The sequence below is a fragment of the Acartia tonsa genome, chromosome 13, assembly GCF_053477335.1.
Source record: "Acartia tonsa isolate MP-2025a chromosome 13, ASM5347733v1, whole genome shotgun sequence".
Classification (NCBI taxonomy): domain Eukaryota; kingdom Metazoa; phylum Arthropoda; class Copepoda; order Calanoida; family Acartiidae; genus Acartia; species Acartia tonsa.
In genome coordinates this window covers 45145719-45161327 of record NC_137272.1, presented here as the reverse complement: position 1 = coordinate 45161327, position 15609 = coordinate 45145719, and the positions used below count along the sequence as shown (strand labels likewise).

The window sequence follows — 15609 nt, the reverse complement described above, 5'->3', positions numbered from 1 at the left end:
AAAACTAAACTTTTATAACTAACATTGCAATATGCTAGAATGCTTTTCATATATTGATAAAAGAGACATACTGACATACAGATCCTAATTATATAAAAGCTTTGCTTGCCTAAAATTAGGGAAAAGTGATTCAGGAAAAGCTTACAACCAAACAATAAATATTTATAAAGGTCCCTGTAGTTTTTGAGAGAACGAATGAAAGATTTATCTAGAGAGAAAGGGAGGGATCTAAAATTCATTTTGACGGTCTTGGACTTTGGGTACCAGAACATTTGCAACTTTTACTATTTTGGCAAATTGCAAAGACTTTGGGTACCAGCAAAACAGTAAGGGATGTGACATTGGGCTGCAAATTATACAGTTAACCAAAGTTTTATAAACAAGTTTTCATATTTGTTGACATAAAACTTGTGAATTCCTTTTTTAATCATGATTGGTTAAAACAAAACAGCATTTTTCAAACTTTTCAATCTATAGATAATTTTTGTTTGACTTGGGCTTGTACTTCTTGTTGTAATTATTGTCTTATCCCTTAAAATCCCTGATGTTTAATGGTCGCAGAAGAAAGAAAGAGTAAGTTATAAAGTAAATGCCTTATTGTCATTGGAATCTTTATAGAATGAATTAAATTATCTTTTCTACATCAAATCATATGTTTTATAACTTCAAAATAAAATTATAAATATTTTCCATCATAAAATTTATCTTATTTTCCGACAAAATGATTTTATTTAACATTTTGTTTTGATGGGTCAGAAGTACGGAACTGATTGAAAAATAACAAGGATGACATCATCCATAAGTAGTGAAGCACAAAAATTATGGATAGATATCCGGCAAAAATAAACTATGTTGCAGTTTTATAAAAAAACATAAAACTAAAAAATCACGAAACCTAGTAAGATTAATAACTTGAAAATATAAGAAGCGATCTAGCACCTCAACCAATAAGCAAATCTTAATGAAACTTTGTAAACTTATAGATTCCCTATAAATATCAGCCGTCTGTCTTAAATAGGAAAAAAAAAGAAAATCATAAAAACTTAAAAATCTAGGAATCGAACTAGCACCCTAACCAATAAACTTGACAAAACTTGATAAAAAAAACAGAATATAAAAGTATTCAATCCCTGAAAATTTCAGCCGTCTATCTTGAATAGGAGTTGAGAAAATCATGAAAACTTAAAAATGTAGGATTCGATCTAGCACCTCAACCCATTGACAAATCTTAATGAAACTTGGAGAAAATATGAAGAATGGTAACAAATTTAATCCCTAAAAATTTCAGCTCTCTTGCTTTTATAGGAGCCGAGAAAATCACGTTTCCCCTATTCTGTCAAGACGGATGGACAGACGGACGGACGGACATTTCGAATTATAGAGTAGCTTCGCTACTAATAATATACGTATAGTATCACCAGGGATCTTAAGGGATAAGCAAATAGACGATAAATTTATATACATCCTAAATGCTGAAAATACCCTTTTTGTAGATCTAAAATATTGGGCGAAAAGTTTGGACACTGCTAGTTTGAAACCAACCAATCAGAAATCAGTTATGTACCCAAAGTGTTTAAGGCAACGAAGACAAGATTATAAAACGTTAGGTACCAGTGTAATTTACACTTTAATGTCTCCTCCCTCCCTGATTATCTCTAAGAGAATGAAAATCTAAAATGTAAAATCTCTCCAATAAATGTACTTTCTTATTACATAAAAATATTTGTTATTAAAATGTATATAAACCAATCCATATAGAAAGAATAAAAAAAACAATGTGTATGTTAGGCTTAGTTTGATATGAAATTAATAAAATCATATATTATATTGTTATTCAAGCCAGCATTATGAAGGAGTTTACAAGTAAATTGAGATAAAAGAATAGAGTGTGCATAATATTGTTGTCATCCCACTTAATGAAATCGTCCTCTATGCTTATTTTTAAAGATCTATCTTTTACAACTAAAATTAAATGGGATAATTGTAGATAGAAATTGTTTGAAAAGCCTTTATAAAACATATTGTATAAGTAAAAGTTTTCTTTTAAAAAGATGAATTCTGGCTTACTATCATTTAGAACATAATCTAGAAATGTTTGTATATTATTTCGTATTGGAATAAATATTTAAATGTATATAATGTATTGTAAAGGAGAACCATTTAGTTTCAGCGGTTAGTGAGATCCTTTTGGACAACATATACAGACACACGTATAGGTATCCTGTTACTTTTATATGAGTGTATCTATACCTATCAGATATTTCATAGTCAGGTACAGTTCTATTTACTGTTAAACAGCTCATTATATATCCTATTATATAAAGTAGTAAGTTTTTCTTTGTAGCTAAGGATCTAACTAACTGCTTAACCGATATGGCCCTTCTCTTTAAAGAAGGTTTTTTAGTTCCTGTGATGGTTTTAGGCTATTTTTATTTTTCATAAAAAAGGTTTGGGTATGGTTTTAGGCTAATTTTCTGCACTCCCATATCCCATCGAATATAGGGCCCCAAGATAATAGGGGCGCAGCCGCTGGTAATTCAATAATTCACATATAGTAGCAATGCTATACTATAATTACCGTTGTCTGTCAGTCAGTCAGCCAATAACGCTATGGGGGAATTATGATTTTCTCGGCTGCCATTTGAGATAGGGGTTAAAAAGGGTTAAATAACTGTATTAGCATATCGCAATGACCTTTTGTCGACTCTCAATTTGGTCTTTGAAAATCAACTAATGGTAACGGGAATATTAACACAGCCAAGTAGCAAAACAATTTGCTCTATAACTCCCTTTGTCCGTGAATCCATTCCATGATTGCTTTTGTGCTTTGCTACTTATGGATATTGTCATCCTTGTTATATTATAACTTATCAGTTATATAACTGTTTGCAACGATAACTTGCAGTATACTAATAAATTCATTTGAATTTGTTTTACATATTATTTTTTTATCTCTTACATATAAAAGTCAGAGAAGGGGTGCATGGTCATTGGGCAGTGTATTACACAAGTAAACAAAGTTTTATAATAACGTTTTCTTATTCGTTGACTCAAAAACTTTGGAAACTTTTATTTAATTCTGATTTGTTGGTTCATTAGGTTGAGAGTCCAAACATTTCTACCACCAATTATAATCTACAGAAGGTGTAATTTTGTGTATTATCATTAAGGATGTACATCAATTTATCGGTTATTGTCTTATCCCTATAAATCCCTGTATAAGTATGTATTTGTTAGCTTTATAAATTTCGTCACATTTTTTTTGTTTAATCCTTCTAATATCATTCTAAGGACAAGAATGGCATCCATAAAAGCTAAGCTCAACTGATTAAATGGTCAGAAAAACAAGCATTAACAAATATAGGGCATTAACGCATTTAATATTAAACACTATTTAGAAGTATGTACAAAATTTAAAGAATTTACCTTCTAGATTCATCTGTGGATTCCATTTTCAATGTTTTTTATACAAAATCACTTTTCAACTTTTTCTATTTATATAAAGTTTATTTTTTTCACTTTATTTTTAAGCATATATATGAATATTATCACTATTTTTCCATTTTTGTCGTTCTTTTACATTTTATTCTAATCAATATTGATTTTTAAAAGAAATTATCAAAATAATGACAAAGCCCAAATTGTGCCAAAATTACGTTAAAAATGATGCATGTAACGTCATAAAAATAAGGGAGATGAGATGAGAAGTGGGAAAGAAAACCCCTACAAAAGAGATGGATAATCCCTCATTTTTATGACGTCATATGGATCATTTTTACACAATTTGGGCTTTGTCCAAAATATGAATTATTCTTCGAGTTTGACTTCGAAACCGATTTATATCCAGTGCAGTGGATCATAATCGGTTCTCAGCAATACTAAAAGATCATCGTATTACAGACAATTTCAACAAATATTAAAATAAAAAATCATAAATACCAGCTTTGTTTTGTTCGCAAGTCTAACAAAACTGATTTTAATCTTATAATATTTAATTTTATTATACGCGGAAAGTTGTCTAAAATACAATGCAATAAAAAAAACTATTTTCCCAATTGCATTAAAATTATGCAACTAACTTCTTTCACAGGCAGATCGCGTAATATTGAGTGAGCCTTGTCTTACAAATTAATGGATATAGAATATACGTGGATATATTGACAGGGGAATATGTGTCGTCAATTTAGGCTGCTAGTAGTGACCTCATTTATTGATCAGTTCTTTCATCCAGTACGAGGAGAGGGAATGTGGGAAAGGGGATGTATGGTGTTTATCGTTATTTTAGCCAGCAAGGAGTATCACTTTATTAGAGTACATGAAAATCTGGTTCAACATCCAAGTATTAATATTATCCATTTATAGATCAAAGACTAGTTTGTGTTAGTGTTCCTTTAAAACACACAAAAACTTCATTTTCTCTCGATTCAGAATTATCAAAATCGAATATTGAATAAAAATTCAAGGATTTATCAAGAAAAAATTGGACGATTTTTTCTTAAACTAAATTAAATTATTTTTGGTTTATAAACATTTTGGCTTTAATCATATATGTCCTTTTGGTCTTTTAGGTCTTTTATCTATTAGGTCTTTTATTATTTGGTCTTTTGTACAAACGTCGTTATGATAATTACTGTTTTATAAAAACATATTTGTAAACAAGATTATTCAGATGAACTGAAATTTGATTTCCGAATGTTTACACAGTTTCCGCGGTGTTTCCTCATCCTATCTCAATATTCACTTCCAAAAAAATAAAAATTTGAATGTATAAACGATTTGTACATTATACTTTCAAAATTTTAATTTTTAAATTTTTTTTTTGAAGTTTGATGCTTTTTTAGCTAGTAGTAAATATTGAGATAGGATTAGGAAACACCGCGGAAACTGTGTACACATTCGGAAATTAGATTTCAGTTCATCATTATTCAACCTAAACTCCTCTTTTTAAGCAGCGAAGCTACACTATAGCTCACTTTGTCCGTTCAACCGTCCGTCTGTACATCTATACGTCTATATGTGTGTCTGTCTGTATGTCTCTATATCTATATGCGTGTCTGTCAGTATGTCACTATGTCTGTATGTCTGTCTGTATGTCTGTCTGTATGTCTGTCTGTATGTCTGTCTGTATGTCTGTCTGTATGTCTGTCTGTATGTCTGTCTGTATGTCTGTATGTCTGTATGTCTGTCTGTATGTCTGTCTGTATGTCTGTCTGTATGTCTATCTGTATGTCTGTCTCTATGTCTGTCTGTATGTCTGTCTGTATGTCTGTCTTTATGTCTGTCTGTCTGTATGTATGTCTATATGTCTGTTTGTCTGTCTGTATGTCTGTCTGTATGTCTGTCTGTATGTCTGTCTTTATGTCTGTCTGTCTGTCTGTATGTCTGTCTTTATGTCTGTCTGTATGTATGTCTATATGTCTGTATGTCTGTCTGTCTGGATGTCTGTATGTATGTCTGTTTATATGACTATCTGTCTGTCTCTCTCCCGGTCACACCGTCTGTCCGTCTGTCTGTTAGTCAGTTAAGTATCTTTTACTGTCAGTCTGTTCAATATTAAAGCAGTTTTATTTATGAGCTTCGCTACTTATGGAAGTTGTCATCCTTGTTTCTTTATTACTATATATTATTTCTTTTTCGTTGAAGTGCAAGAATTCAGAAATTTTTTCAATACAGTACATTCAGTATTTATGAAAACTACATTGGTATTTTAAACTTGATACAATTTAAGTCATCTATCCTAAATAGAAGCAGAGAAAATAAAGCTCATAATTAACAAATATGATTGACAGACATTTTAAATCATAAAGCAGCTTTGCTTTTATTATAAAAAACAATTCTATGAACTTAACTTTATTTTTGAGAACAATTGTCTTAAAATAACTACTGCGAAGTTAAAACCCTCCAAACAAGATAGTTTTAAACCTTCCCTGGACCTATATAAAGCTTCACTGTAACGGAATGTCATATTGGTCCAGTGGTTAGTGTGATTTTAAGCTACAGACAAAGAAACAGACAGCCATCCTCTTACTTTTATAAAAAAATCATTATTTCTTAGAAAACTTGTCTTACATTCTACTGCGAAGTTAAAACTAGGAGTACAAACGCATTTTTTTCTTTAGCGTACTATTGCCTACTAGCTGCCTAAATGGATATAGAATACGTAGATATTGTGTCAGATTTTCGCATAAAATGTTTCTTAAAGCTGGCTAATATAACGATACCCCTCCCCCCATCCCTTCCCCTGACCATGGAGGAACGTATTGACCAATATCTGAGGACTATATTAGCAAACTAAATTAACAACAACAATTACCCTGTCACAATATCCACGTATTCTATATCTAATGCTGCATATAAGAAGAAAAAAGTGAGATGGGCATTTCTACACTTCTACAAAAAAATGTAAGAACTATTAATACTTTTTAAATGGACTTTAAACAGGGGGGGGGGAGAACATTGGAACAGAAGAGATAATAAAACAATGGACGATAAAAGATGTATATGCCTATTGATTGAAATTAGTTAAACCCTTTGAAATTATTGGTTAAAAAGTTTAGAAACTACTATTTTGTAACCAGCCAATAAAATTTAAGAAAAGGTACCCAAAGTTTCTAGGCCAACTAATTATAACTTTGGGTACCTACTAGTGTAATTTTACATCAAACTTACAATACAAAACTAACCCAAGTTGTTTAACTGCTTGGTAACCAAAATTCCACAAATCGATATATAATCACGTGGATATTGCTCTAATAAAATGGTACTTCAAGCTGGCTATTATAACGATACCCTCCATCCATGCCTTTACCCCCTTCCACTTTTCCCCTTTTTACTGGAGGAATCTACTGACCAACACTTTATTATCAACCTATGAGGACAAAATATCCATGTATAATATATCCATTATTCCACATTACATAACCAACAACAAAAACAGGACAAGTTTTTTTATCAGATCAGCTGTTTTCATAATTCAGTTAAAAAAGGAGATATACAAAAACAAGGATGACAACATCCATAAAAGCGAAGCTCTGAAATGGAAGGACAAACGAACATTATCAATTGTAGGGTGTCTTGGATGTTCAGATCTCGCTAACCATTGAACCAATTGGTTTCCCCCATGCAAGCAAGCTTTACATAGGTTCTAGGAAGGTTTTAGGCTATTTTACATATAGTATAAGCATATTTCGTTTTATCAATCTTTTTAGGGAAGCTTTATTTCTATATATCTTTCATACAAAACAAAATCACTTTAACTAATAACTTAGGAATATTATATAATTTTAAAGCAAATTCACTGATTCAAAATTCAAAGATTTTTCACAAAATTTTTGAGGATTTTTTATTAGATTTAATAATCACTTATAAATGAAATGTATAACAATCATAAAATCATACAACAGCATAATTCATATTATACTTAACTACTAAAGTATAAAAATAAAACACTTGTATTTCACAAAATTTTAAACTAGTGCATATAAAAGCTTCTAGCAGACAGAAACTTGAAAGAAAGAAAGAAAAATAAGCGCACAGAAAAACTATACATTAAATAGATGTATAATTACTTGGATGTTGCACCAGATTTTTATGTACTTTAATAAAGTAATGATTTCAGCTGGCTTAAATAACGATATCCCCTTATCCACAACCTTTACTCCATCTCCTTCCCTTGAATAAAGGGAGTCCATATTAGCAACCTAAATTGACGATAAATTTTCTCCTGTTCATATATCAAAGTATCATATATCCATTATACTACACTACAAACATATGTAGTTCACGCACCAAACACTCTGCACACACACACATACACACTTACACACACACACACACACACACACACTATAAAGCATCATATACGCAGAATTTCCACTTAAAACAGCAAAAAGTATTAAGGCCAAAAAATTACTACAATGTTTAACACCAAATACGCAATTTCTTCCTTCCCCTTTTATTGACCTAACCTGGGGGGGACGAGAAAGAACCCATATAAAAACTGTTTTATTTTACTTCTACTTCCCCTTTTTTTTGCTTTCTTTTTTTACCCCTCCCCCTCCCCCCTACCTTCCTGTATAATGAACTTTTTTACCCCTCCTCCTTACCCCCTGCCTTCCTATATAATGAACTTTTTTTGGCATCAGAAAAATACGTATGTACTAGGGAATCTTAAACATAGACTTTTTAGTATTTAAAATATTACTTTTTTTACATGCTAGCGGATACGCCCATAGAGGCCTCTAGAGGCACTTCCGGAGGAGGGAGTTGAATTCAATAACCCAATCTATAATACAAAGTAGCTTGATGTCTGTCTGTCCGTCCGTCTGTCCGTCCGTCCGTCTGAAGCTTAAGTCTCGGTAACCACTGAACCGATCGGATTCTACTCTTCAGGGAATATACCTAATGGTCCTGTGGTGGTTTTAGGCTATTTTCTTGGGGGGTGGGATACCCCCAACCCCAAGAAAAAACAAAAAAATCCCCCCCCTATTTTTTTTTTTGCTGAAGATTTCCTTGATCCTTTTTTTTGCTGCTGAAGATTTCCTTGGTCCTTTTTTTTGCTGAAGATTTCCTTGGTCCTTTTACAAATTTCGCCTTATTTTTTTTTTTAACTCTTGGGGCAAAGCCCCTAGAGGCTAGGGATGAATCCGCACGTAGATTTAAAAAGAAGAATGATTTAGGGAGGTGGCGATTTCTCTTGGGAGGAGGGTGATACCCTCACCTTAAATAGTTATAAATAGTAGCACAGCCAATGTAATAAAGAGCTTCACTGTAAAGGAGAACCATATCGGTCCAGCGGTTAGATCCTTCGCTACAGCCCCAAAAAAAATTACCAGTTTGATTCATTGATTACACTTTATTTATTTCAGTAATCTTTGAAAAAGATATAAAAACAAAATATTTTTAAAATCCGCAAATGAATGAAAATAAAACGGATATAAAAGGTGGATATATTTGTACAAAATATTTTAATTTTTAAAAGCAAAGCCTTTCTATATTTAGGGTCGTTCCGTCCGTCCGTCCGTAACAGTTAGCTCGTTAATTTAGACATATTAGAGTTGTCTGATCGGTTTTAAACTTTGCATGATGATTCCTATATCAGTAACATCTGAAAAAAATATATTTAAAATCCGCAAATGAATGAATATAAAACGGAAAAATAAGGTGGAAATCATACAAAATATTTTAATTCTTAAAGTAAATATCTGACAGTTTAACCTCAAAGAACCTAGTCGAACACAGACCCCCCCCCCCTTATTTTAAAATTAACAAGTATAACAACAAGCACATGAAAGATTGTTGTTAAAAAAAGTTAAAATCATCATGATTTAAAGGGGCGTATGGACATTCTAGTAATGATTATAGAGTTGCTACGATAGGAGTCATCTTGCAAAGTTTGAAATCGATAGGACAATTCTAACATGTATAAATCAACAAAAAATACAAACGGGACCGACCCTAATTATAAAAAAGCTTTGCTTCAAAAGATAATGTATTTTGTTTCCTAATTACATTAGATCAGTTTATGTTAGGTAATTTTAGGTACTGGGTAGTACCCAGGGTTCTAAAGGGATAAGACAATACCCGATTAATTGATGTACATCCCCAAAGATGATACCCCGTTTTAGGAATAAAATTATTAGTTGAAACGTTTAAACACTCAACTAAATAAACCAACCGATCAAAATTCACTAAAGTCGCCAAAGTTGTTAAGCCAACGAATTAAAATACGTTATCCTAAACTTTTGGGACTGGTGTAATAAACAGCGCATTGTCCAATCTCTCTCTCTCTCTCTCTCTCTGTCTTGTAGCCCCGCAGTATTAGATATACTCTAGATATACAAAAAACTTACTACTTTATCCCAAGAGGATACAAGCAGTAAAAAACCCCGCAGGGGGCACAATTTTCTAACACTTCTTTCTCATTTAGTCTTTCTTTCAAAAGGATTCAAAATGCATAGACATATATCTTTTTAACTCTTATTTTATACATCTTAACTGGAACTGATGATCTATTTTTTTAGAGAAACATATGTATTCCACCAATAAATAGTTAAACAAGGATGACAACATCCATAAGTAGCGAAGCACATAAAATCGTAGATGGGAATACGTACAGGTAGATTTAAAAGGTTTTTACTAAAATCAAGAATAGATTTATTGGATAAAATAAATATGAAACCTTGTTTTATTTTGTATGATGACGATGGTCAAAGTAAATTATATTAAAGATGCTCATAACAATGGGAAAAATTATTTTGATACTGATATCCCATAAAAGTTTGAAAATTGGATCAAAATAAACAAAGATCTTGGGAAATATGTAAAACATATAAAAATAGCCAAAAACCTGATAAAAGGCAGTCTGGCCGCCATGGTTGTTTTCAAAAAACGACAAAAAATTTAATTTTTAAATCCTTAAAAACTTTAAAAATTTGGAAAATCGGACCATATACACTGAAGATATGGAAAAAAGTGTTAAATATATTTATAAATAGCCTAACACCTGCCAAAAAGGCAGTCTGGCCGTCATGGTTATTTCCTTTAAAGACGGGAAATTTAATTTTGATATCTACAACTGAAAAAATTTTGAAAATCGGACTATAAACACTGAAGATATGGAGAAAAATGTTAAAAATATAAAAAAAAACAGCCTAAAACCTGCTGAAAAGGCAGTCTGGCCGTCATGGTTGTATTCTTTAAAAGACGGGAAATTTAATTTTGATATCTCTAACTGAAAAAAATTTGAAAATCGGACCATACACTGAAGATATGGAGAAAAATGTGAAAAATATAAAAATAGCCTAAAACCTGCTAAAAAGGCAGTCTGGCCTTCATGATTGTTTCTTTAAACGACAGGAAATTTAATTTTGATATCTGTAACTGAAAAAATTTTGAAAATCGGACCATAAACACTGAAGATATGGAGAAAAATGTGAAAAATATAAAAATAGCCTAAAACCTGCTAAAAATCGGTCCGACCGCAAATGATGTTTTATAGTCAATTGTGCTCCTTAATAATGGGAATGTTGTCAAAAAATTTCAGCATTCTATCTTTTATAGGAGCTGAGTAAATCCCATTTCCCCCATAGCGTTACGGACTGACGGACTGACGGACTGACTGACTGACTGACTGACTGACGGACGGACAAAGTGAATTATAGAGTAGCTTCGCTACTAAAAATTAAATGTGTTTATACATATAATATAATACTTTATATAATAGGATAGTATAATATAGAAAGTAGAGGGGTAAATTGCTCGATAAGTTTTAGAGGGAAAGCAACAGATATATCATACTATCAGAAAATCGATATGTTATTACTTGGATGTTGCACCAAACTTTCAGCTGGTTAAAAAACGCCTCCTTTACCCCGTCCCCTCTCCTCCTACTGGATGAAAGAACTACCAATAAATGAGGTCCATATTTGCAACCTAAATTAACGACGAATTTTCTCCTGTCAATATATCCACGTTTTCTATATCTATTATCATAAATTTAATTTTATATGAATATTTATTTCTTTCCAAATGGATATTTTTAAAACAAAACAAATTACAGTACAATGTTATTTTATCAAAATAATATAACTTCCTTATTTTGATAAAATAATTTTCGTTAATTTAAACAGGTTATAATTGTCCTATCGATTTTAAACTTTGCATACTGATTCCTATAACAGTTAAGTACGACTTAGAAAGCGTAGCAACACTAAAATCGTTACAAGAAAGTTTAAAACAAGCAGATTTTTTAATCTTTTAAAACTAATTAGTTGTGTTCATTTAAAACTTGTAGTGAAAAAACTTTTCAGTCTTTGGTATTTATCTACAGAAGTGGTAATGTTGTTTATCCTCATTGGGAATGTACACAATTTATCACCAAAATAATGAATGAAAACAAAGAGCTCTTGGATTTGTAGATATAAATATCATTTTATAATTTGAAAATATTTCACAATTAAAAATATTCAGGGGTATAAAGGGATATGACAATGGCCGATAAATTGATGTAAATCCCTAATGATGATACACAAAATTACTCATTCTTTGTGTTGAACTTAACTTAATGAACCAATCAAATTACCATGATCACCATGTGTACAACCATTGGTCTGGGGAGTATTTTCTATACATGAAAAGTCTATCTTTTATAGGAGCTAATTAAATTTTCAATATTTAATAAATCAAAAAAACTATGTGTTATTTTCGTATATTTGTTTGAAATAATCAAAATAAGAATATTTGTCAAAGATATATTTAGAATTTGTTTATTTTTACATCTTACTCAAAAATATGTATTACATGTTTTTAAAAGCGAAGCTTTTCTATAATTAGGGTCGGTCCGTCCGTCCGTAACGGTTAGCTCTCTTTTGGTTAATTTGGGCAAGTTAAAATTGGCCTATCGATTTCAAACTTTGCATTTTTATAATCTTTACCAGAAAGTCCTTACGTCCATTTAAAACATGTTGATTTTTAACAAATTTTTATGTTATATAATTATGTGATATGTCTGATTTTTGGAATACTGATTTCTAGGACAACAAAGTACATTGTTATGAGTGAAGCATCTCTATAATCAAGTCCTAAAAATGTTTGTATGTCCTTAAACAATATCCTGTATTTAAGCTGTTTTTCAGAGATTTACTTACAATTTTATTTTGTTCGACTTTTATACAAATTCATATTCTGATACTAAAGTCAAGTGTTAATGCTTGTTTGTCCTACAGTTTCAGAGCTTCGCTTTTATGGATGTTGTCATCCTTGTTATTTTACAAAATCACAAAGAATTGACATTTTTAATAATAAACATATTTAAGCATATTCTACATTATTCATTAAAAACTAGCAGTCCCTAATGCCTTTAGGGGCACTTGAAGAGAGTATAGGGGAGGGGGTTGTGAAAGTCGACCCTCAACTATTTAATTTAGTCCAAACTAATTTTTGTTAGAGGGCATATTTTTTTGTAATTTTCAAACTTTTAACATTTAAATATTTATTCCAAATACGAAATAATATACAAACAGTTAAATAATAATAATATTAGATAAATAAGATTAAGACATAAATCAATCCATATAGAACGAATAAAAGAAACAATGTGTATGTTAGGCTTAGTTTGATATGAAATTAATAAAATCATATATTATATTGTTATTCAAGCCGGCATTATGAAGGAGTTTACAAGTAAATTGAGATAAAAGAATAGAGTGTGCATAGAAATTGTTGTCATCCCACTTAAAGAAATCATCCTCTACGCTTATTTTTAAAGATCTATCTTTTGCAACTAAGATTAAATGGGATAATTGTAGATAAAAATCGTTTGAAAAGCCTTCATAAAACATATTGTATAAGTAAAAGTTTTCTTTTAAAAAGATGAATTCTGGCTTACTATCATTCAGAACATAATCTAAAAATAATGCAAGTTTATGTATAAAATAGGTAGGAAACACACAAAAATAGAGGGCGTGTTCTGTTGAACTTATTATATTACATTTTGAACATAAGTTTGATTCAGCTAACTTAAATTTGTAAAGTTTATTTCTACTATTTAGAGTTCTATTCATTTGTTCAAGAAGAAAATTTTTATAATATAAAATAATTGGCATGTTAAATATTTTTTTTAACGAAATATTAAGCATTTCTTTGTCTGGGATATACAGTTTATCACTTACTCTAGTTTTCAATGCAGGTAAACTGCAAGCATTTTTATTTCTATGTAAATGTTTGAAATGAAGCGAAAAAATGGATTTGTTCTTTAAAAAAATATTTCCGATGGGGATTAAAAGTTGTTTTGCTCTCTTTGTTGTAAATACACAATCTCTAGGAAAAGCTGTTTTTGTTGACTCTACTATATTAGACAATTTATTTATTAAGGAAACGTCTCTAATTATATTCGGCAGATCAGCTCTTATGCATGGCAGAAACAGTATTTTTTCCTCAAATTTTCTTGTTTCAAATATAGAAGCAATGGTTAATTTCTTAGCTTTAAGTAGTACATTTTCATCGTGTTTAGTGAAGGGTGTTGAGATATTAGCAAACTTTGAAGTAATAATGGGGGATTGAAAAAAAGTAAATGGTTCATGCTCTAAATCATAGAAAAACTCGACAAGTTTATGAAAGAAGTTACCACCTGCACATGGGTATAGACTTTTAAATAATTTTTGATGCTCAACTATTGTTTTATATCCTAATGTAGGTAACATAGCTTGAATGTTTATGTGCTTATGTTCCAAAATTAAACTAATAGTAGTATCATTGTGTTGAGAAGAGAATTTTAAACAGTTCATAAAACTATTGATCCAGATTGAAAATGCTTGCGTTTCAGGTTTTAGAAAATTTAAGCCACCCTGAGTGAAATCTTGTTCTATACGCTTTTGTGAAATTTTGTATCTGTATGATAATTTTCCATCAGGATTTCTACTAGACCACAAAAACTTTGAAATAATTTTCCAAATTGATTTACAATATTTCTCATCAGGGGGATAAATTCTGTATACATGATAGGCACAAGCTGATAATAAATGGCTACAGAGATTTCGTCTTTTAATCAAATTATAACTGCTTTTTAGGGGAATAGATTTTGCTTTTTTTTCAAGTTTACTACATAGTTCATCATAAGTATGTATTCTGGCTAGGTTTTGATTGAAAGAGAGGTAAATCCCAAGATGCTTAATTTTGTCAACAATTTCACCCATTGACGCAAGGTCGGGGGGGAAAGTACCATGTGTTAAAATTTTTGTTTTACCAAAGTTTATATGAAGCCCTATAGCTTTCTCTAGTTTATGTAGTAACTGTTTTAAATCGTGGACATCCTTATTTGTTTTCAATTGAGAAATTACAATAGAATCATCGGCAAAGCTCTTAGGTTTAGTATATTTTTTTCCAACCTTATAAAAAATATGCTTAAATTTTTCGCTAGTTAGACAACTTATAAATATATGGTTTGTAATTATGAATTTGCTTCCGCTGGGTGGGTCACCTTGGGCTGACCCCCTTTTTAATGTATAGAATTTGGAAAAATTGCCTTTAATTGATACTCTAAACCTACCATTATTTGTAAGTTGATTAAATGTTTTTGCAAAACTACCATTTGGAAATATGTGCAATAAAACTGAATCGATAACTGAGGGTAATATTGTATCAAAGGCACGAGACCAATCTAATGCAATAATTTGAGCATTGTCATTCTTTTTGATAATATGATTTATGGCCGCTGTAATGTTAAGAGATGCAGTGGACATTGTTCTGTTAGGAACGAAACCAAACTGTTGACTGTGGATGATTTTCAAACTTTTAATTTTGCATATGATTTGAAAATAACTTACAAGAACGAAAACATCCAAAAGTGTCAACGGGTTTTTCAAAAGTAAAAGGAAAGCAACTCAGAGATCTTAAGGGACAAGACAATGGATGATAAATTGATGTATATCCTTCCCTTTGTAGATTTAAATTAATGGTGGAAAAGTTAGGACAATCCAACAAAAGAGAGCATGTTTTTGTTTATAAAACTTTAGGTACCAAGTCCAATAATCTATTGTCCAATATCCCCTCCCTCCCTAATATGATTATAATTGAACAATAATGATATTTTCAGTATGGCTTCGAAACTGA

At 30.9% G+C, this 15609-nt stretch overlaps 1 protein-coding gene across 5 annotated transcripts in view; it reads right to left on the bottom strand.

Moving 5' to 3' along the window:
• Positions 1-3590, bottom strand: part of LOC145334927 (transmembrane protein 164) — a 38965-nt gene extending 35375 nt beyond the window's left edge. For 4 of the 5 annotated variants that reach the window (XM_080180564.1, XM_080180560.1, XM_080180562.1 and 1 more), the window contains exon 1: positions 2251-2316. In XM_080180564.1, coding sequence (XP_080036690.1) covers positions 2251-2303 — 53 coding nt within the window. In that variant the 5' untranslated portion in view covers positions 2304-2316. Of the gene's footprint in view, positions 1-2250; positions 2317-3426 lie in introns of those variants that run through there. The other variant, XM_080180563.1, reaches the window with a different exon arrangement.
• Positions 3591-15609: the final 12019 nt, after the last annotated feature.